General features: G+C 42.8%; 1 protein-coding gene across 1 annotated transcript in view; it reads right to left on the bottom strand.

The window, feature by feature from the left end:
- spag16 (sperm associated antigen 16) overlaps positions 1 to 24,862 on the bottom strand; it is a 1,278,115-nt gene that overhangs the window by 1,219,467 nt on the left and 33,786 nt on the right. Inside the window, exon 4 of the mRNA XM_078551570.1 lies at positions 18,969 to 19,096. Within this exon, the coding sequence (XP_078407696.1) occupies positions 18,969 to 19,096 (128 nt within the window). The remainder of the gene's footprint in view (positions 1 to 18,968; positions 19,097 to 24,862) is intronic.

A 24,862-nucleotide genomic window follows, 5' to 3' on the forward strand; every position in this document is an offset into this window, starting at 1 on the left:
CCCCATTTAAATTTTCAGATAGGAGGGGGCACAACAAAATCTTAAGGTTGGCGGGCAGGCCAGGATCCCCGGCGGGAATAAGAAAAAGCATGAAACCTCATCCATGGGCGGGATGAGGTTTCATGTAGGTTTTCAAAAATTTTAATAAAGTTTTTGTCAAAATTATGGACATGTCACATGAGGGGATGTGTCAGGGAAATTTTATTATTCTATTTTTAGCTTTTTAACATTTAGAGCCGATCTCCCTGAGGCAGCACTTAGCCTCAGGAAGATGAGTGCGCTCTTTTGTGTGCATGCGCGAAAGAGTGCACTCTTGATTTTGGGATTTTCCCCCCTGCCTGCACAAGGAGCGCACAGCGCTTCTGTGCAGATGTCACGCTGGGCGGGCCTTAATTGGCCCACCCACGTAAAATGGCACCATGCCCCCAATTGGGGGCGCCAATTGGGAGAGCGCCTGTGTGTGCCCGCCCTTCAACTTCACCCCTTTCGGGGGGAAAATCCTGCCCTAGGACTTTAGGGACATAAATTAATCCAAGATATTACGTGTGGTTTTAGGGATGTGAGATTATGCTCAAATTTTTTGGAGAGATGGGGGAGAGGTAGTGGATATGATCTTCAGGAAGACATTTGACATTGTCCTACACAATAGGGTACTGCACAAGAAACAAGTAGGAATGTACTAAAATAGATTGCCAAATGGTTGATTGGTACATAACAAACAATCAATGTTAAACAACAAGGAATAGCCGTGCATGGGCAAGTATTTGGTGGGCAACAGGTTACTACTATTGGAGTACTACAAGATTCAGTTTTGGGGCCAAAGTTGTTTAGCACTTTTCACAAAGTCTGACAAAGTGTTTAGGAATAGAGCAAAATTAGAGCCCATGGGATTAAAGGAGTAATGAGAACATAGGTATAAAATTTGCTAAGAGACAGAATGTGGAGGGTAATGGTCAAGTTATTTTTCAGTCTGGAGGGAAGTCCTCAGTCATGTTCCTCAGGTATCATTATTAGGACCGCTGCTCTTTTTTGATATATATTTATGACATGGACTAAAGGGCATAATTTCAAAATTTGTAGACGGTACGAAATTCAGAAATGTAGTAAAGAAAAGAATAGCAACAGGATATCGTCAGACTGGTAAAATGGGCATATGCATAGAATATGAAATTTAATGCACAGAAGTGTGAATTGATATATTTTGGAAGATTAAGGAGTGACAATATGAACTAAATAGTACAGGGGCAACGACAGCTGGGAGTCTTTGAAGATGGCATGACAAGTTGAGAAGTCTGTTAAAAAGCATATGGTATCCTTTATTAATAGAGGAACAGTGTACTAAAGTAAGGAAGTCATGCTAAACCTTTAAAAAACATTGGCTAGGCCTCAGGTTAATGACAGTATTCAATTCTAGGCACCACACTTCAGAAAGGATGTCAGAGCCTTGGAGAGGGTGCAGAAGATATTTATAGAATACCAGTATGGATGAGGGTCTTCAGTTAGGTGGAGAGATTGGAGAATCTGGGGTTAATATCCTTAAAGTGGCTTTGGAAGGTGCTGTGTAACAAGGTTTGGTGAGTTCCTGCAGTGCATCTTGTAGATGATACACAGTGCTGCCACTGTCAGTGGTGGTGAATGATTGTGGATGGGGTGCCAATCAAGCAGGCTGCTTTGTCCTGGAAGGTGTCAAGCTTCTTGAGTGTTGTTGGAGCTGCACTCATCCAGGCAAGTGGAGAGTGTGCCTTGTAGATTGGGAGTCAGGAAGTAAGCGAGTTACTCATCGCAGGATTCCTAGTCTCTGACCTGTTCTTGTAGCCACAGGATTGGTATAGCTAGTCCAGTTCAATTTCTGGTCAATGGTAATCCTGAGAATGGTGATAGTGGAGGATTCAGCAATAATAATACTACTGAATGTCATGGGACCAATGGTTAGATTCTCTCTTGTTGGAGAAATCATGAATGGTCGTGATAAATGAAGAGAAATGGTTTCCAGTGGTAGCATGGTTAGTAACTAGCAGACAAAGGTTTAAGATGATTCACAAAAGAACCGGCAATACAAGGAGACTTTTTTTTTAAAGAGAGTGAAATTTTGTGATCTGAAACGCACTGCGCAACAGGGTGGTAGAAGCAATTTCAAAAGTAAATATTCAGAAAGGAATTGGATAAATACTTGAAGGGAAAAAAATTACAGGGCTATGTGCAAAGAACAGGAGAGTGGGATTAATTGGATAGCTCTAGCTAAGAACCAGGACAGCCATAATGGGCTGAGGGGCCTCCTTCTAAGCTGCATTATTCTAAAATGAGGGGCTCAATGAGGAGTGCAGGAGAGCATGCCATGAGCAGCATCAGGCATACCTAAAAATGAGGTGCCAAGCTGGTGAAGCTAGGGCACAGGGCTGCATGCATGATAAACAGCGGAAGCAGCATGCAATAGACAGAGTAAAGCAATTCCACAGCCAGTGGATCAGATCTAAGCTCTGCAGTCCGGCCACATTCAGTTGTGAATGATTGTGGAAAATTAACCAACTAACGTAAATAGAAGGCTCCACAAACATCCCCATCCGCAATGATGGGGGAGCCCAGCACATCAGTACAAAATACGAGGCTGAAGCATTTGCAACCATCTTCAGCAAGAAGTGCCAAGTGGATGATCCATCTTGACTTCCTTCCAAGGTCCCCAACATCACAGATGCCAGTCTTCAGCCAATCCAATTCACACAAGTGATATCAAGAAAGGGCTGAAGGCGTTGGATGCAGCAAAGGCTAAGGGCCCTGAGCATCTCAGCTGTACTACTGAAGATTTGTGCTTCAAAACTGGCCTTAGCCAAACTGTTCCAGTACTTTGACAGAATTGGCATCAATCCAAAATGTGGAAAATTGTTCATCTATCTTTTATCACAACAATCAGAACAAATCCAGTCCAACCAATTACCGTGCCATGAGTCCACTCTAAATCATACGAGCAAACAAGTTAGGAGCAGGAGTATGCCATTTAGTCCATTGAGCCTGCTCCGCCATTTGATAAGATCATGGCTGATTTGATTGTGGCCTCAACTCTACTTTCCTGCCTACCCCATGTAGCCTTTGACTCCCTTGTCAATCAAGAATCTATCTAACTCAGCCTTAAAAATATTCAATGACCCTGCCTTCACTGCTCTCTAGGGAAGAGAATTCCACCGACTAATGACCCTGTGAGAGAAAAAAATTCTCCTCATCTCTGTCTTTAATGGTAGAGTCCTTACTTTTAAACTGTGTCTAGTCCCTCCCATAAGAGGAAACATCCTCTCAGCATTCACCCTGTCAAGTCCCCTCAGGATCTTATATGTTTCAATAAAAGCACCTCTCACTCTTCTAATCTCCAATCGATATAGGCCCAACCTGTCTAACCTTTCCTCATAAGATAACCACTTGATCCTGGGAATCAGTCAAGTGAACCTTCTCTGAACTGCTTCTAATGCAATTATACCCTTTCTTAAATAGGGAGACCAAAACTGTACACAGTACTCCAGAAGTGGTCTCACCAAGGTCCTGTACAGCTGTAGCAAAACTTCCCCACTTTTATATTCCATTCCCCCTTGCAATAAACAACAACATTCCATTTGTACCCTAATGACTTGCTGTGCCTGTGTACTAACTTTTTGGGGTTCATGTACCAGGACACTGAGATCCCTCTATCATAGGGCTGAATCTTCTGGCTGATGGCCTGCCATTAATTAAAGGCCTTGTTAAGGCCATTAACTCACCAATCGACCTGGATTTTGAGGGGCCCATGTAAACTTCAGCTTGGCGCACGGGCCCAACGGGCAGGCGGGTAAGTGATTTTTTTACAAACCTCATCCAGTGGCGGGATGAGGTTTGATATCGGATTTAGAAATGCTTAATAAAGGTTTTGTGTACTTCATTAACATGTCCCATCTCGTGTGACATTTTCACATGAGGGGGACATGTTAATTAATTTTTTATTGTTCTATTTTTAATATTTGACAGCTTTTCAGCAATCTCCCTGAGGCAGCACTTTGCCTCAGGGAGATGTGCGCACTCTCGCCGTAGGGGAATCCAACCCCCCCCACCCCCGCCCGCATAGGAAGTGCATAGCACTTCCCGTTGGGCGGCCCACTGGGGAGGCCTTAATTGGCCCGCCCACGTAAAATGGCAGTGGGGCCCGTTTTGGCGGCGATCGGCTGCCCGTCCGCCACCGAGTCGGTCGGGACCACCCGCCCATCAAGGGCAAAATTCTGCCCATAGAGTTCTATAATATCTCTCCATTTAAATAATATACTGCTTTTCTATTCCTCCTGATAAAGTGAACAAGTTCACATTTTCCCACATTATACTCCATACTCCATCTGCAAAATTTTTTCTCACTCACTTAATTTATCCATATCCCTTTGCAGACTCCTTATGTCCTTTTCACAACTTACTCTCCTACCTACTATCCCTACCGATCCCTACTCTTTATCCCTACTCTCTGCTTCCTGTTAGCTAACTAATCCTTTATCCATGTTAATATGTTACCCCCTACACCATGAGCTTTTATTTTGTGTCATAAACTTTGATGTGGCACCTTATCAAATGCCTTTTGGAAAACCAAGTATACCACGTCTACAGGCTCCCTTTATCCAGTGAAGTAATGCAAGGTGTTGTCAACAGTGCTATCAAGCGACACTTAAACTACTCATCTATGCTCAGTTTGGGTAATGCCATGGTTTTGGTTGTTGGAAGCCAGTCACCTCAGCCCCAGGATATTGTTGCTGGAGTTCCTCAGGCCCAAGAATCTTCAGCTTATTTATCCATCATAAGGTCAGAAGTGGGGATGGTCATTAGTGATTGCACTGTATTCAGTACTATTCACAACTCCTCAGATACTGAAGAAGTCCATGTTCATACTTTCCAGCTTGGATTGATAACTGGTAACTACCAATTACACCACATAAGCACCAGGCAATGACTATCTCCCCTTGACATTTAGCAGCATTATCATCACTAAATCCTTCACCATCAACATCATGTAGGTTGTCATTGACCAGAAACTTAACTGGACCAACCATATAAATACTGTGGCTACAAGAACAGATCAGAGGCTCAGAATCCTGCGGCGAGTAACTCACCTCCTGACTCCCCAAAGCCTGTCCACCATCTACAAAGCACAAATCAGGAGGATGATGGAATACTTTCCACTTGTTTGGATGAGTGCAGTTCCAAAAACACCCAAGAAGCTTGAAACTATCCACGACAAAGCAGCCCATTTGATCAACACTGTACCCATCATAACATTCACTCCCTCCACCATCAAAGCACACTGACAGCAACTCACCAAGCCTCTTTTGACAGCACTTTCCAAACCCCCAACCCTCTACTACCTCAAAGGACAAGGGCAACAGACCCAAGGAACACCACAACCTGCAAGTTCCCTCCAAGCCACAAACCATCCTGTTTTGGGCTATATTGCTGTTCCTTCACTGCTGATGGATCCTGGACCTCCCTTCCTAACAGCACAGTGAATGTACCTACACCAAATGGACTACAGAGGTTCAAGAAGATGGCTCACCTTTTTGTGCGCAATTAGGGATAAGCAATAAATGCTGGCCTTGCCTGCAACACTTAATTCCATGAAATAAAAAAAAATGATATAGAGAAAGGAAATGTACCAAAGTGTCCATATTTATATATTATATCTAGAAATGTAGACAAATTCAAAAAGATCTTGACAAGCTGGATCAGTGGGTGGAGAAACGGCAGAGTTAATTTAATATAGGAAAATATAAGGATATGAGATTTGGCAAATGGAAGGTTGGTATGAATTACATGACATATGGAAATGTTCTTGAGACATCGGAGCAGAAGAGAGATCGAAGGTTTTAATGGACCAAGTTACCAAAACCATTAGTACAATGTTCCCAGACCTTTAAAAATACAAGCAGAATATCGAGATGCACAGTAAGAGGGAAAATATTCAATTTCAAAAAAGTAATTTTAAAATTGTATTTGGCCATGACAAGACCATATCTGAAATACTGCATATAGTTTTACTGCTGTTGTTATTTCATAAAAGGATATTCAATTATTAAAGGGAATACAGAAAAGGGCTGCATGGACAAAATGGATCCAGCTAACCCCTTCTGCTGTTCGCAATGGATCATATTTACAAATTAAGGAAAATAAAATAGAAAATGCAGGACAAACTGGTTCACTGAAAGCATGATAAGTATGTGTAATAGATTACCAGCAAAGCTGAGGAACTAGGAACATTAATGGATTTCTTTGATTAACATCGCCATCCCTTCCATTCCTCTTCCTATTCTCTCCGTCATAAATAATTTTGTAACCTGGAATGTTCCAGAGTAAGCCCCATCTCTATTAATTCTATTATATCATGCTCCCTCTAACACAGTGATTTTATTTGCAATACTTTGTACATTAATTACTTACAACTCAAACCTCCCTTTTTCTGTTTGGCAATATTATTTACTTAACTTTGTCCTCCTTCTGATCTGTTTTTCAGTGGGTGGAGTGCTGAATGCCCCATGGACCAAAGGAACATAGGAACAGGAGAAGGCTATTCAGCCCTTCGAGCCTGCTTCACCACTCAATATGATCATGGCTGATCGAACACTTCAATGCCTTTTACCCACATTATCCCCATAACGCTTTACATTATTGTTAATCAGAAATCTATCAATCTCTACCTTAAACATACTCAATGACTGAGCTTCCATGGCCCTCTGGGGTAGGGAATTCCAAATATTCACAACCCTCTCAGAAAAGAAATTTCTCCTCATCTCAGTCCTAAGTGGCTTCTCCCTTATTTTGAAATTGTGTCCCCTGGTTCTAGACTCCCCAGCCAGGGGAAACATCTTACCTGCATCTACCCTGTCTATTCCTTTAAATATTTTGTAGGTTTCAGTGAGATCACCTCTCATTCTTCGAAACTCTAGAGAATACAGGCCCGGTTTCCCCAGTCTCTCTTCATAAAGCAGTCCCGCCATCTCCAGAACAAGTCTGCTGAACCTTTGTTGCACTCCCTCTATGGCAATAATATAATTTCTGAGGGCAGGGGACCAAAACTGCACACAGTACTCCAGGTGTGGTCTAACCAAGCTTCTATACAATTGAAGCAAGACTTCACTACTCCTGTACTCAAATCCTCTTGCGATAAAGGCTAACATTCCATCAGCCTTCCTAAGTGCCTGCTGCACTTGCATGTTAGATTTCAGTGACTTATGGACAAGGACACCCAGGTCCCTTTGTATACCTACACTTTCTAATCTCTTACCATTTAGGAAATACTCTGCACATCTGTTCCTTCTACGAAAGTGGATAACCTCATGTTTTTCCACACTATATTCCATCTGCCATGTTCTTGCCCACTCACTAAGTCTGTTCAAATCCTCCTGTAGCCGCTTTACATCTTCCTCACAATACACGTACCCGCTTAGCTTTGTATCATCTGTGAACTTGGAAATTATTACATTTGGTCCCTGCATCCAAATCATTAATATATATTGTGAACATCTGGGGCCCAAGTACTGATCCTTGCGGCACCCCACTAGTCACAGCCTGCCAAAATGAGAAAGACCCATTTATTCCTACTCTCTGTTTTCTGCCTGTTAGCTAATCGTTAACCCGTGCCAGTATATTGCCTCCTATCCCATGTGTTTTTATTTTGCTAATCAACCTCCTGTGGGGGACTTTATCAAAAGCCTTCTGAAAACCCAAGTATACTACGTCCATACTCTTTTATCAATTTTGTTGATCCTCTAACATCCTCAAAAAACTCCAAGTTCGTCAACCATGATTTCCCATTCGTAAATCCATGCTGACTGTCCTCAATCAGATCATGATTATCCAAGTGTCCATTTATCACATCCTTTATAATAGATTCTAGCATTTTCCCTACTACTGATGAAAGGCTAACAGGTCTGTAGTTCCCTGTTTTCTTTCTCCCTCCCTTCTTAAATAGTGGGGTGACATTTGCTACCTTCCAATCTTCAGGAACCATTCCAGAGCCTATAGAATTTTGGAAAATGATCACCAATGCATTCACTATCTCCATAACAACTTCTTTCAACATCCTAGGATGCAGAATATCAGGTCCCAGGGACAAATCAGCTTTCCGCCCCATTAATTTCTCCAATATAACCTTTTTACTTATACTAATTTCCTTCACCTCCTCATTCTCCCTAGTCCCTTGGATCTCTAAATCTGGGAGATTTCCTGTATCTTCCTCAGTGAAAACAGACACAAAGTAATCATCTAGCTTCTCTGCCATTTCTCTACTCCCCATTATGAATTCTCCTGTCTATGCCTGTAATGGGCTCACATTTGTCTTAGCCAAATGCTTCTGTTTTACATACCTATAGAAGCTTTTCAGTCCATTTTTGTTTTTTGCTAGATTGCATTCATATTCTATTCTCCCTTTCTTTACCAGTTTTTAGGTCTTCCTTTGCTGTATTCTAAAACCTCCCAATCCCCAGGTTTACTACTACTTCTGGCAACATTATAAGCCTTTTCTTTTAATCTTATACAATCCTTAACTTCCAATGTCAGCCACGGTTGACGGACTTTTTTTGGGTTTTTGCACCTTGAAGGAATGTATAGCTGCTGTATGATATGTAATAGTTCTTTGAAGACTATCCATTGCCGATATACAGTCATACCTTTTAATGTCTTTTCCCAATCTGCCTCAGCCAATTTGTCCCTCATGCCTCTATAATTTTCTTTATTCAACTTTAACACCCTTGCTTCAGAGTGAACTACCTTGCTTTCAAACATAAAGCAAAATTCTATCATATTGTGGTCACTCATCCCTAAAGGTTCTTTTACAACAAGATTATTAATTAGCCCTTTTTCATTACATGATGCTAGATCTAAAATAGCCTGTCCTCTAGTCAGCTCTTCAACATACTGCCCTAGAAAATCATCCCTAACACACTCCAGAAACTCGTCTTCCACAGCATTAGTGCTCAATTGGTTTACCCAATTTATATGCAAATTGAAGTCACCCATTATAACTGCATTGCCCATGCCACATGGCTTGTCTCATCTCCACATTACTACTGCTGTTTGGTAGCCTATAAACAACTCCAACCAATGTCTGCTGCCCTTTGCTGTTTCGTAGCTCCACCCAAACAGATTCCATACATTGTTCTTCCGGTCTGAGATCCTCCCTTACTAATGCACTGATCCCATCCCTTATTATAAGTGCAACTCCATCTCCTTTTCCTTCATGTCTGTCCTTCCTAAACATCGAATATCCTTGAATATTCAGTTCCCAGACCTGGTCACCATGCAGCCATGTTTCAGTAATGGCAATTATATCATACCTAGTTACCTCTATTTGTGCCTTTAGATCACCTACCTTATTGTGATGCTGTGCCAATTCATGTAGAGTGCCCTTAAGTTTGTCTTTTTGATATCATTCCACATTCGAAGCATGCTCACTGCAGGAGACCCTTAATTTCCAACTTTACATCAATGATTTGAATTCAGGAACATTGTAAACTGGTCAGAGTTGCAATCTTTGCTCAACTAAGGAAAAGGGCCATTGGTAGCCAAGCAGCTACAAAACGAACTAGATAAAATCTGTGAGCACAACGATTCAAAATTAAATTTAAGTAAATGTAATGGCACCAATGTTTAAATCTCTTGAGTTCTAGTGGAGTTGAAATCCTTCCATTCTTCTGTGAGTTGCAATAAAATTGGCTAAAACCCTGAATTCTAGGATAAACACTCTGAACAAGTAAAAAGAGCAAAGATTTTACATCGCAACATGCAGCAAATCCCTTTTCTACAAATCCTTTAAACAACTAGATTAGTTTATCTGGTAGTTATATCTGAGCTGAAGAGATTGGACTTCTTTTGCTCTGCATGTGCTGGGAACCATGGGAACAGGCATAGGTCATTCAGTCCCTTAAGCCAGTTCACCTTTCAAATTGATCATAATTGATCTATATCTTATTTACCCACCTTGATTCCTTTAATAGCCTTACCTAGCAAGCATCAGCTAGGAACCATGGGACCAGGCATAAGCACTGATATCTGTTTTAAAATTTTCAATTCTCAACAGCACTTTTGGTAAAGAAAATTCCAGATTTCCACTACCCTTTGTGTGGAAAACTTCATTACACCACTCCTGAATGGCTTAGCTCTAATTTTAAGATTACACCCCTCATTTAGAGCTGGGACAGAGTTCCTTGTGCAGTGTTTTGCCAGTACTGTTGAGAGGTTTTAAACTAACTCAGCATGGGTGTGGGAATCAGGAGATTATATTAGAGAGGAGTACCAAGGTGCACAGAAAACTGGGAGAGATAGCATTAGAGTAGGGAATAGTAAGTTAATATGGATGGGGCCAGAGTAAAGGAGAAAGTAAGAGTGTCTAAATCAGGGTTACTGTGCCTGTATGTGAATGCACGAAGTGTGGTAAATAAGACTGGTGAGTTACAGGCGTAGATTATCATGTGGAAATATGATGTTGTGGTTATAACAGAGACCTGGCTCAAAGAAGGGCAGGACCAGGCGCTAAATATCTCTGGATACAAGGTGTTCAGGAAAGAAAGGAAAAGAAGAAAAGTGGGTGGGGTGGCAGTATTGATAAAGGAAGGCTTTGCAGTGCTAGAGAAAGAGGATGTCCCAGAAGGATCAAGGACAGAATCTATCTGGCTAGAGCTCAGGAACAAAAAAAGTGCAATTACATTGCTTGGTGTAGTCTACGGGCCAGCAACTAGTGAGAAGGATGTAGAGGAACAAATTTGCAAAGAAATTACAGAGGTACAAAAATTAACCAAATATAGACTGGGATGGTAGTGCTGTCAAGGGAAGAGAGGGGCAAAAGTTCCTACAGTGCGCTCAAGAAAATTTTCTTCAGCAGTATGTTTCCAGTCCAACAAGGAAGGAGGGAGGCACTGCTAGACCTGGTTCTTGGAAATGAGGTGAGCTAAGTGGATCAAGTGTTAGAAGGAGAACATCTAGGGAATAGTGATCATTGTATCACATGTTTTAGTCTGACTATGAAAAAGGACAAAGAACAGTCCAGAGTAAGATAACTTAACTGGGGAAATGCCACTTTCATGGTAAGAATGGATCTGAACCAAATAAATTGGAATCAATGGTAGTTGATCAATGGGCTACCTTCAATTAAGAGATGATACTGGCACAGTCAAGGAATAGTCCCTTGAAAGGGAAAGGTAGGGCAAACCATTCCAGAACTCCCTGCATGACAAAGGAGATAGAAATTAAGATAAAGAAGAAAAAGTGTGCTTATGACCGGTGTCAAGTAGAAAATACAATTGAAAACCAAGCTGAATATAAAAAGTTCAGAGGAGAGGTGAAGAAGCAAATAAGAGAAGCAAAGAGGGAGTGTGAAAAGAAACTGGCAGCTCATAAAAGGGAATCCCAAAGTCTTCTATAGACAAATAAATAGGAAAACAGTGGTAAAAGGAGGAGTAGGGATGATTAGGGGCAAAAAAGGGGATTTACACATGGGGGCAGAGGGCATAGCTGAGGTACTAAACAAATATGTTGCATCTGTCTTTCTGAAGGAAGAAGAATCTACCCAGGCCATGGTAAAAAAGGAGGTAATTCAGACACCAGATGGGTTTAGACTTGAGAAGGAGGAAGTATTGGACAGGTTGGCTGTACTTAAAGTTGACAAGGCATCAGGACCAGATGAGATGCATCCAAGAATACTGAGGGAAGTGAGAGTGGAAATTTCAGAGGCACTGGCCATAATTTTTCAGTCTATCTTAGACTCAGGGGTGGTCCTGGAGGACTGGAGAATTGCAAACGCTACATCCTTGTGCAAAAAAGGTTGTAAAGATAAGCCTAGCAACTAAAGGCCAGTCAGTTCAACTTCAGTGGTGGGGTAACTTCTAGAAACAATCATTCAGGACAAAATTAATAGTCACATGGACAAATGCAGGTTAATTAAGGAAAGCCAGCATGGATTTCGTAAGGGAAAATCATGTTTAACTAACTTGCTGGAGTTTTTTGAAGAGGTAACAGAGAAGGTTGATGAGAGCAATGCAGTGGATGTGGTGTACATCAACTTCCAAAAGGCATTCGATGCAGTGCTGCACAACAGACTTGTGAGCAAAGTTATAGCTCATGGAATAAAAGGGACAGTAGCAACATGGATATGTAATTGGCTGAGCGACAGGAAACAGAGGGCAATGGTTAATTGATGTTTTTCATGCTGGAGGAAGGTAGTGGAGTTCCCCAGGGGTCAGTGTTGGGACCCTTGCTTTTCCTAAATATTCCTTATATATTAATGACCTAGACCTTGGTGTAGAGGACATAATTTCAAAGTTTGTGGATGATAGAAAACTTGGAAGCAATGTGAATTTAGAGGAGAATAGTGTAGACTTCAAAGGGACATAGAAAAGCTGGTGGAATGGATGGACTGGTGGAAGTTCAATGCAGAGAAATGTGAATTGATTCATTTTGGTAGGAGGAACATGGAGAGACAATATAAAGTAAAGAGTACAACTCTAAAGGGGATGTAGGAGCAGAGGGACCTGGGTGTATGTGTACATAAACCATTGAAGGTGGCAGGACAGGATGAGAGTGCAGTTAATTAAGCATACAGTATTCTGGGCTTTATTAATACAGGCATAGTATAGAAGAGCAAGGATGTTACATAGAATTTGGGTAAATCAGTATTTCAGCCTCAGCTAGAGAATTGCGTCTTGTTCTGCGCAATGCACTTTAGAGCACTGCTTTAGAGAGGGTGCAGAAAGGATGCATGACAATCGTTCCAGGGATGAGAACTTCAGTTGTGAAGATAGATTGGAGAAGTTAGGACTGCTCTCCTTAGAGAAAAGAAGACTAAGAGGAGATTTGGTAGAGATATTCAATATCATGAGGGGTCTAGAAAAAGTAGATAGGGGAAAACTGTTCCCACTCATGAAAGGATCGAGAACAAGAGGGCACAGGTTTGAACTAAATTGTAAAAGAAGCAAAAGTGTTATGAGGAGAAAATGTTTTATGCAGCAAGTGGTTAGGGTTTAGAATGCACTGCCTGAAAGTCTGGTGGAGGCAGGTTCAATTCAAGCATTCAAATGGGAATTACACTGTTGTCTAGAAAGGAAGAATGCAGGGTTATGGGAGAAGGCAGGGGAAGGGTACTAGGTGAGTTGCCCATTCAGAGAGCTGGTGCAGACATGATGGGCTAAGTGGCAGCCTCATCTGCTGTAACAATTCTGTGATTCTGTGACTCTGTGATTCTAGAATCACCCAGTAGAAGAAGTAGTTTTCCTCTATTCCCCAGCAAATCCTTCAATCATCTTAATACCTCAAAAAATCATCCCTTAATTTCTACAGAAGGGAATACAAGTCTAGTCTAAGCAACCTATCTTCATGATCTAACCCTTTTAACCCTAGTATAATCCTAATGAATCTGCACTGAACCCACTCAAAAGCCAATATATACATTCTGAGGTGCATATATGTTCCTCCAGAGCCTTACTTGAAGGGAAGAAAATTGCAGAGCTATGGGAAAAGAGGAGTAGGACTAATCTGATACATCTTTCAAAGAAATGGCAGGACATGATAGGCTGAATGGCCTGACTCTGTGCTGTAAGTTGCTAATTCTTTTTTAAAGGGCACTATTGACTCTGCATACATTTCCCTTGTAGGCAATGCATTTTGGATCATAATATGACAATGTATTAAAAAAATTCTCCTCATCACACCTCTGGTACTTTTGCCAATTATAGTAAATCTGTGTCTTCTGGTTACAAACCATTCCACCAGTAAAAATAGTTCCTCATTATTTACTTTATCAAAACCCTTCACGATTTTGAATTCCTCAATTAATCTCCTTGTCGTTTTCTCTACTCCAGGGAGAGCTTCTCTAGTGTCTTCACGTAACTGAAGTTCCTCATCCCTACCCAAATTTTTTCATATCATTTGACATCATTTGCTTTCAACAGCATTCATTTGACATCAACTGCACTCAGTTGCAATCATTTTGCCATCATTTGACATCAGTTGTTACCAAATGCAATCATTTGTCATCATTTTATATCACTTGTACTCAGAAACAATCATCTGGCTATCACTTCACTCAGAACTGACCCTTTAACTATCAGTTTCACTCAGAACCATACTTGTGATGTCAAATGACAGTTATCAACTGACGTCATTGTCATCAATTGTCATCCTGCAGTGATCACAACAAAATGTGACTATATATACAGCCAAAATTTTCCTAAGTCCCAGCTGATTATGTTTGCAGTGTGTAGGGTAACACCCCCCCTCACCCCCACCCAACCTCTCTGCCCTCCCTCCCACCACACCTCTTATTCGCTCCTCCTTCTCCCCTCCCTTCTTTCCCCCTCTCCCCTCCTTCCTCCTCCCCCCTGCCCCTTCCCTGCTTCTTCCTCCCCTCCTTTCCCCCTTCGCCTCCTTTCCCCCCTCCCCTCCCCCTTCCCCTTTCCTCCCCCCAGCACTAACCAGAGATTCTGTTCACAGGGCCAGCTGGAAACCAGAAGTGACGTTTTCTAGCCAGCCCTGGTGCAGATTTGAAGGCATCGCAGGAGCAGCAAGGGCCATGGCAATGAGGAAAGTATTGAGTAATTTGGAGCGAAGGTCATCAAGAGAGGTCAGGAGGGGGGTGACGTTGAAAGAGGTTGGTGAGGCCCAAGGTCCGGAGATGGTGGGGTGGGGGGAAGAGTTTGGACACAAGTGGGATAAAGCTGAATTTGGAGGCTGAAGGGATGGAGGAGAGTTTGGAGGCTGGAGGGATGGAGGAGAGTTTGGAGGCTGGAGGGATGGAGGAGAGTTTGGAAGCTGGAGGGAAGAGGGAGAGTTTGGAGGCTAGAGGCTGGAGAGAGGGAGGAGTGTGTGGAAGCTGGAAGGAGGGCAGAAAGTTTGGAAGCTGGAGGGAGAGAATTGAAATTGGTGGGGGAGGGAGGGGAAATTTTCCACCTTCATTTGGAGGTTAGGGGGAGGCGATGCGAGAGTTTAGACCCTGAGACCTGGGGGTTGGGTGGAAAGTATAGACCCTGAGGTTAAACTGAATTAAGAACTGCTGGGATCAGGCGGTGCACCCAAGCATGTACTGTATAGCGGAATGATTTTTTTGGACAAAATGAAAAACTGAATACGTTCAGATATTATTTAAGTAATTAATTCCCTTGTATTTTTCAATGTGAATTGCTGAGCGCATTTGATAGCTTTGAGCACGCTGGATATAGGCTTGAGCGCACTATCAAATTTGATGTAAAATTCATTCCAAATTAGAGCTTTTGATGTCAAATTGTAAATGAGAGCATTGAGTACACTTGCAAGCAAAAATTATGTTAAAGTTTTCAGGTAAGGGGTCCCTGGCATCACTCTAGTAACTTTTCTGCACAGCTTCTTGGCATTGACATCCTTCCTGAATTCTAGTGCCCAGAATTAGACAGAATACAATAGGTAAGACCTAACCAGTGATTTATAAAGGCTCAGCACAACTTCCTTACTTTTGTACTTATGAGCTAAAAATTCATTACGAATTCATTGTGAATCATGATTCGCAATCTGCTTGAGTTCAGTCCTAGTAGATAGCATGCAAACTTTGTGCTGCCACTCATCTAAAGGACTGTAATGCTGGGCCAAGAAGAGCCCACGCTGGTTTCTGGCTGAACGCTCAGCAGGAGGCCCAGCAGCATGCGCCGATGGCATGTGATGGAGCCCCTCTTGAAGGGGCAGCACTCATTTGAAGGAAGCTGCTGCTAACTGCCTGTACCTGCACTGGTTGCAGGTAGAAACTGCTAAAAATGGAGCACCAGGGAGAGAGAGAGCTTCTAGGTTCATGGATGCAATGCTGAAGGCTTTAGTGGCAGAGATTGAAATGAGGCAAGAGGCTATATATCTTTGGAGAGCGAGGAAGCCCTCATGGATCACCCTCTGAAGGAAATGGAGCAAGTGGCCAGGGTGGTCAATGCCCGGAGTCTGGCCTCGAGTTGCTGACAGCAGTGCCATAAGAAGTCTAATGACCTCACGTGAGTGGTCAACATCAATGAATGCATCTTTACATGATATCTCCTACCAACCACACCAACAACCTCTCAAGTTACTCAATGCATCACATCCACACCACTTACCCATCAGTAGTCTCTAGTTTTCAGGGGTCAACCTAACATTCACATACTTCACCTCACCCTCACACACCTTCCTATAATGTCTCATACCCACCTCCCACTGTTTCCACATACCTTTTGTTATTCAGCTGTGGCAGGCATATCACCCAAGCACAATGCAACACAATCTTGTCCTTTCTATCGCTGGTGGCAACACAATAGGTGACAAACAATAGAAGTGACCAAAGCCAAACCAGCAAGGAACAGGCATGCCTTCATCCCGAGCCCAATGGAGAAAATGGTGCTACACATTATGGGTATACTGCAGATGATAGCATTCAGGATGATAGATGTTACTGCCTTTTTTTTTTCTCAACTGTTACCTTGCCCTCATGCTGCTTTCTGGCATGATGAGCAAGCTGCATGTACCTCTGGCTTTACACTCCACCCCCGCTTCCTCACCCCAGCTTTCCTTTTCTGATTTTATGCTTACAGAATTGTCACCTGCCCAGCCATAGCACATCCAGGAGGGACATAGAGAGCAATATCACACTGCTGATGAAGAAGCAATATCACTCATCTGACACACTCAGCCAGAAACTCAGATGACTGGCAATGGGCAATCCTCAGAGGCTAGTTGGAATCAAGGTCTGCAAGTGATGAATTATTGGGCATGAGTGGATTGTAGCCAGGCTGGGGAAAAGCATTGCTCATTTGCCTGCTCTCCAGAGGGAATAAATGCAGACAAGCTCTGCTGCAGGGACTCAGATAAAGACTTTGAATGGGTGGTGTACAGGAGAACACAGGTGAATGGTTCATTAGCAAACCTGCCAGACAGCCCATTACTGTCAAGGAGCATGGCAGATTCAGGTTTCAACACTGCACAGGGCAGTGTACGGAGGTTGAACCCTATCGTTTCCACCATGGAAGTGGTGGCCAACTCCAAGCCTGTACTTGCAGGCACAACCATGATGCAGCATCTGGTGGCTTAGCTTCCATTGCAGCACAGGAAGAAGCCACCCAATGTCTCAGTGCTGCAGTGAAGCTCAGATGAAGATCATGAGATCCTTGTTTGATACTATGCACTCTCAGACTGTTGCCATCATGGCTGCAGATTTCTGTGATCAAAAGGCATGCATGCCAGGACAGCAGCCCATCAATCAGCCCTCCAAGATTAGTCAGGTTGCTAAGGCATCACTACGGGGAAATGGCTGTGGGACAGTGGAGCATGAACCTGCTGTCTACTCCCAGAATGGCAGCATCGATGCTACAAACACTGCTACTAACTGTTGTTTCATCCTGGATGCCCCTTCTGCTTCCACCCTCTGCACAGAGCTTCCCCTCTCCACAGCCTCTGCTCCACCTCTCTGTTCTCTTGCAAACCCAAGACATTGTAACTACAGCCCCTATACTTGTTGCAGCCTTTGTGTGGACAGATCACCAAATCCAGTGTTCTCCCTGTGAGATGCAGCAACAGACCCTGCCAAATCCAACAACTCACCGCAACACTTTCAAAATCAGTTCACTTTTACTTCCACAAACTTTGTAACAGCTGATGTTAGTCAAAATCACCTGCAAGTTGGATGGCTAGCCCTTTAAGCAGCACAGGTGGAGGCTCCTCTCGCAGATGACTGCATGTTGAGGTATGAGTGGAAAGTGAATGGTTTCAGTGAACATGTGTGGTCCATGTTTCATAAACCAGAATGGCTGTTTGATATCACAATCAACTATTCTGGTGCACAGCTCGCGCCCTTCCCAGCACAGGGCGTCGCACTAAAAGCATTGTTAATGCCATTCTGAGGGCCTCTGACTTTCATAGTGCTAGCTCCAGTAGCACGAAGTGCAATGGTCCTAATACCGACCCCTGGGGAACTGCTGTATGCTCCCCTCCAGTCTGAAAAACAACCATTCACTACTACTCTGCTTTCTGTCCCTTAGCCAATTTTGTATCCATGTTGTCACTGCCCCTTTAATACTGTGGGCTTCAATTTTGCTAACATGTCTATTCTGTGATACTTTATCAAATGTCTTTTGAAAGTCTATATATGCAATGCCAAACACACCACCTTCATCAAACCTCTTAATTTTATCAAATAATTCTATCATGTGCTGGGTGTCAATGATTAATTCATATTTTTCCAATTTACAATTTTGCCTGGATTATTGTTTTCAGGTTTCCCCAATGCCGTGATGGACTGACTGGCCTATAATTACCGGGCTTATCCCTCATCCCTTTTTTGAACAGTAGTGCAAAAATGCAATCCTCCAGTCCTCTGGCACCACTCCCATATTTGAGGAGGATTGAAAGTATGTGGCTAGAGCCTCTGCTATTTCCATAATTACTTCCATCAGCAATCTAGGATGTATCTCATCTGGACCAGTTGCACTGCCAACTGTTTAAGTACCTCCTCTATATTTTTATCCTATCCAATTTCTCAAACTTCTGCTTTACTTTTGTGAAGACCAATGTAATGTATTCACTTATAAACTAAGCCATGCTTTCAACCTCCACAAAAATGATGTGGAAGAAAGGCTAATTTCATATCTAATGACATTAGAAAAGAAAAGATTTTGGCATAATCACATTTTTAAAGACAGTTACAGAATTGAAGTATTCATTATGGATCAACTGATTGGGCAAATGCTCTGAAGTACTGAAAATGAGGGGCCTGCAATAAAATTGATTTGAAATACTGCATTAGTTTTATTTGGCAATTTTGAAAACTAAGTATAAGTCTGGAAATAGACTGCAAGGTGAAATTTTTACTGCACCCAACTTAGAAATCACCATATGAATCAGACATATGTAGGTTATGTACACAATTTTAAAAGGGACCCGAGACAAGGAAAGAAAGCATCTCAAAGTTAAGTGTATAGATCTTGCACACAAGATGAATCCATTTTTACCATTCAGTTTGAAAACAGTCAAGAGTTTTCATCATTCCCATCTTGATAAGAAAATTTCTTAGAAAATCATCAACTACTTCTGGTCTTTGGGGCTCAGTGTGCTCCAGAAACAAATCACCCTCCTGAGCCTGCAAAACAATAAATACTCATGTCAGATAATTAGGCATCTACATGAAGAAGTTATTATTGTTCTTAAAGATCACAATCTAAATTCTGAACTTTATAAATTTAATCACGGCATCAGGTCAAACATGAGTGGTGAAATTGACTAATTACCATCTATTGCCCTCCCTCAGCTGGTAAATCGGTGCTCCTCCATCTTCACCATTTGGAAGAAGCATGGAGGTTAGGAAAGGCACAGAATGTGCTCTGGATGAGAGGCTTCTGTCCATCACCAAAGATTGTTCGGAAATACCACTACTTACCGAGCTGGCCATCTCCTGAAGGGTATTGCTGGCAGATTGGGCTTGCGGCAGGTGCTGAGACAGCCAAGAGGAAAAAACCTATTTGACCTCGTCCTCACCCATCTCCCTGTCACAGAGACATTTGATTATGACAGCATTGGTCGGAGTGACCACCACACGGTTCTTGAGGAAAAAAAGTCCCATAGTGGGACGAATATCCTCGCAGGCAGATTGCTAGTGCTTTTGCGGGGTGTTTAAACTAGATTGACAGGGGGCTGCAAACCTGAGGGCAAATTCAGAGCAGGGAACGTGAGATGGAGAATTACTGAGTGACTCTGAAAGGCAGAAGCACAGATTAAAAAGTGTACAGCACAGGAATTTGGCAGTGTTAAAAGGTGTATATGTAAGTGCAAGAAGCATAGCAAATAAAGCCAATGAGCTGAGGGCACAGATAGATACGTGGCAGCATCATATCATCGCTATAATGGAAACTTGGCTTAAAGAGGGGCAAAAATGGCAGCTCGACATCTCTGGATATAGAGTTTTCAGGCAAGATAGAGAGGGGGATAAAAAAGGTGGTGGTGTAACATTATTGGTTAAAGAAACAATTACAGCTGTGAGGAGGGATGATATACTAAATGAAGCATCAAATGAGGCCATATGGGTTGAACTCAGAAATAAAAAAGAGGCAGCCACATTGCTAGGAGTATATTATGGACCCCCAAATAGTGGGAGGGAGTTAGAAGAACAAATATGTAGGCAAATTTCTGAGTGCAAAAACAATAGGGCAGTAATAGTTGGAGACTTCAACTACACTAATATCAATTTGGACACGAGCAGTGTGAAGGGCACAGAGGGCACAAAATTCTTGGACTGCATTAAAGAGAACTTTTTCAGCCAGCATGTAACAAGCCTAATGAGACAGGGTGCAATTTTAGATTTAGTCTTAGGAAATAAAGCTGGGCAAGTGGATGAAGTAGCAGTGGGTGACCATTTTGGAGATAGTAACCATAATGCAGTTAGATTGAGCATCATTATGGAAAAGGACAAAGATGGAGCAGGAGTAAAAGTTCTAAATTGGGAGAATACAAATTTTACAAATCTGAGAGGTAAACTGGCAAAAGTGGACTGAATACAGCTACTAGAAGGGAAAACGGTATCAAATCAGTGGGAGGCATTCAAAAGCGAGATTCTATGAGCACAGTGTAGACATGTCTCCACAAAGAAAAAGGGTGGTACTGCCAAATCTAGGGCCCCATGGTTATCCAGAAGCAAACAGGCCAAGATAAAGCAAAAAAAAATAACAGTCACAAAAAAATCCTGTAGAAAGCCTAGAGGAGTATAGGAAGGACAAGGGTGAAGTAAGAAAGGGAATTGTAAAAATGGTATGAAAAAATATTGGCAATCAAATCAAAGAAAACCAAAAGATATTTTACCATTACATTAAGAGCAAGAGAATAACTAAGGAAAGGGTACAGCCTATCAGAGATGTACATGGTAACTTGAGTGTTGATACTGAAGATATGGGCAGGGTTCTCAATGAGTATTTTGTCTCTGTCTTAACTAAGGAGAGAGATGATGCAGATATTGTAGTTAAAGAGGAGTGTGAAATATTAGATACAATAAGCATAATGAGAGAGGAAGTACTGGAGGGACTAGCATTCTTGAAGGTAGATAAATTACCAGGGCCAGATGGATTGTGTCCCAGGCTGTTAAAGGAAGCTAGGGAGGAAATAGTGGTTGCTCTGAGGATCATTTTCCAATCCATACTAGAAACAGGGGAGGTGCCAAAGGATTGGAGGTCTGAGAACATTGTACCAATATTTTAAAAGGGTGCAAGGGATAGGCCATAAAATTATAGGCCAGTCAGTCTGACTTCAATGGTGGGCAAATTATTGGAATCAATTCTGAGAGACAGGATAAACTGTCGCTTAGAAAGGCACGGAATGATCTGGGATAGTCAGCATGGTTTTGTTGGGGGAAGATCATGTATTACTGATTTAATAGAATTTTTTGAGCAAGTAACAAGGAAGGTTGATGGGGGTAGTGCAGTGGATGTTGTCTACATGGATTTTAGTAAGGTATTCGATAAGGCCCCACATGGCAGACTGGTCAGAAAAGTGAGATCGCATGGGATACAGGGGAAGGTGGCAGGTCGGATCCAAACCTTGCTCAGTGACAGGAAACAAAGGGTGATGGTCAATGGATGTTTTTGCGAATGGAAAACGGTTTCCAGTGGCATTCCACAGAGCTCAGTGTTGGGGGCCCTTGTTGTTTGTTGTATATATTAATGATTTAGACTTAAATGTGGGTGGCATGATGGGAAATTTGCAGATGGCACAGAAAATGGCTGTGTAGTTGATAGTGAAGAGGATAGCTATTGTCCCCAGAAAGGTATTAATGGTTTGGTTGAGTGGCTGGGAAAGTGGCAAATGGAATTCAATCTAGAAAAGTGTGAGATAATTCATTTGGGGAGGGCAAACAAAGCAAGGGAATAAATGGGAGGATATTGAGAGGGGCAGAGGAAGTGAGAGAGCTTGGAGTACATGTCCACAGGTCCCTGAAGGTGGCAAGACAAGTGGATAAGGTGGTAAAGAAAGCACATTGAATGCTTTCCTTCACTGGACGAGATATTGAATACAAAAGCAGGGATGTAATGATGGACCTGTATAAAACATTGGTTAGGCTACTGCTGGAATTTTGTACACAGTTCTGGTCACCACATCACAGGAAGGACATAATTGCCCTGCAGAGAGTACAGAGGAGATTTACAATAATGTTGCCAGGACTGGAAAATTGCAGCAATGAGGAAAGATTAGATAGGCTAGGGTTGTTTTCCTTAGAACAAAGGAGACTGAGGGGTGATCTGATTGAGGTGTACAAAATTATGAGGGACCTAGATAGGGTAGACAGGAAAGACCTGTTTCCCCTAGCTGAGGGGTCAATTACCAGGGGGCATAGATTTAAGGTGATAAACTTTTTCACCCAGAGTGGGGTGGGTGTCTGGAATTCATTGCTCAAATTGGTGGCTGAAGCTGAAATGCTTAACTCATTTAAAAGGTACCTGGATCTGCACCTGAAGTGCTGTAACCTGCAAGGGTACGGACCAGGGGCTGGAAAGTGAGATTAAAATGAATGGCTAATTTATTTTTTTCTCTTTTGGCCGGCGTAGACATGATGGGTTGAATGGCCTCTTTCTGCCCCATAACTTTTCTATGGTTTTAGCAGGAGCAAAATTACATTCTGAAGCGATCTGTAACCTCATGGCCAGCATTTCCTTCACTGTACCATTACCGTCAAGCCAGGGGACTAAACATGTTTCATGAGGAGTATAAAAGAGCATGCCAGGAGCAGCACTAGACTAGGCATGCCTAAAGATATGAGATGACAGCCTGGTGAAACTATAGAAAGGACTACACGCATGCTAAACAGCAGAAGCAGCCTATTAAAGAAAGGATTAGGCAATCACACAACCAACAGATGAAAGCTCTGCAGTCCTGCCAGATTGAGTCATGAAAGATAATGGGCAATTAAACAACTCACAGGAGAAAGAGCTCCATGATGGTGAAGGCCCAGCAAGCGAGTGCAAAAGACAAAGCTGAAGCATTTGCAAACATCTTCAGCCAGAAGTGCCAAGCAAATAAATTATCTCAGCCTCGTTCCATCATTAGGTTTACATTAGTAATGGAGAAGAGCAAGGAACAGTCGAAAGTAGAACTTCTAATTTGGAAAAAAAGTTGACATCGATGGCACAGGAAGGGATCTAGCCAGAATAAAATGAAACCAAAGTTTGTCAGGAAACACTGTAACAGAATATAGGTGGTCTTCAAGGAAGAGATCTTTCAGGTACAGGCTGAGAGGAGAGTGTGAGAGGAGGACCCTGCAACAGGCAGTCAGCAGCACCTAGGGGAGAGTGCGAGAAGGGGACCTTGGGACAGGCAGTCAGCAGCACCTAGAGGAGAGTGTGAGGGCAGGACCCTGGGACAGGCGGTCAGCAGCACCTAGAGGAGAGTGCAAGAGGACGGTCTAGCATCTAGTCTATTCACAAGCAGGAGTAAGGGCAAAATAAAAGCCAGGGTCCATATTCTATTTAGTTAAGATACGTCTGGGGAGCTCAGTCCCGCGATTTGCACATCCTGCGCTGTGGGAAATCCTCGACGATTCTGGCAGTCTGGGTGACCATGTGTGCAGGAGTTGCCTCCAACTGGAGCAACTCGAGCTCCGGGTTTTGGAGCTTGAGCGGCAGCTGGGGGCACTACGGTGCATTCACAAGGCTGAGAGGCTTGTGGATAGCACGTTTCAGGACGTGGTCACCCCGCAGCTTAAGGAATTACAAGCAGAGAGGAAATGGGGACCAGGCAGGTAGTGAGGGAATCGCCCGAGTGCATCTCACTCGTTTTTCGGCCTTAGAAAACGGTGAGAGTGGCGGTTCCTCTGTGGAAGCCAACTAGAGCAAAGGTGCTCAGGGTGGGAGGGAGAAGTGTGGAAGGGCAATAGTGTTAGGGGATTCGTTAGTGAGAGGAGTAGACAGGCACTTCTGCACTTGTAGATGTGACTCAAGGATGATATGTTGCCTCCTGGGTGCCACGGTCAAGGATGTTATGGAACAGCTGCAGGACATTCTGAAGGGGGAGAATGAGCAGCCAGAGGTCGTCGTCCATGTTGGGACCAATGACTTAGGAAGAAAGACAAATGAGGTCCTGCAAGCAGACTTTATGGAGTTAGGTGAGAAATTGAAAAGCAGAACTTCAAAGGTAGTAATCTCCAGATTACTCCCGGTGCCATGCATTAGTGAGTATAGGAACAGAAGGATAAAGCAGATGAATGCGTGTGTGGAGAGATGGTGCAGGAGGGAAGCTTTAGATTCCTGGTGCGTTGGGACCGTTTCTAGGGAAGGTGGGACCTGTACAAGTTGGATGGGTTACATCTGAACAGGAACAGCACCAACATCCTCGCGGGGAGGTTTGCAAATGCTGTTGGGACGGATTTAAACTAAATTGCCGAGGAGATGGGATCCTGAAAAGTAGTTCAGAGGAGAGAGAAGCTGAGATGGAATTAGAAGTTAAAACACTAGTAAGTGAGTTAGTAGGCAGAGGAAACATAGGCTAGATTAGAAAGAAGTGAGTTTAGCAAGGCTAAATGGAAAATATTTTAATGCAAGGAGCCTGAGGAATAAGACAGACGGGCTGAGGGTATGGATAGGCACATGGGAGTATGATATCATAGCTATGACCGAGACTTGGCTAAAAAGGCAGGATTGGCAGCTCAACATTCCTGGTTATAGGATATTCAGATGAGATAAAGAGCAGGATAGAAGAGGGGGGTTGCAACATTGATCAAGGAATCAATTGTAGCAGTGAGGAAGGATGATAGCTTGGAAGGATCATCAAATGAAGCCATATGGGTAGACGTAAAAAAACACAAAAGGGGCAAACACATTGTTGGGTGTGTACGTTAGACCCCCAAACAGTCAGGGAGAGATAGAAGATC

The sequence above is a fragment of the Cetorhinus maximus genome, chromosome 11, assembly GCF_964194155.1.
Source record: "Cetorhinus maximus chromosome 11, sCetMax3.hap1.1, whole genome shotgun sequence".
NCBI lineage: Eukaryota > Metazoa > Chordata > Chondrichthyes > Lamniformes > Cetorhinidae > Cetorhinus > Cetorhinus maximus.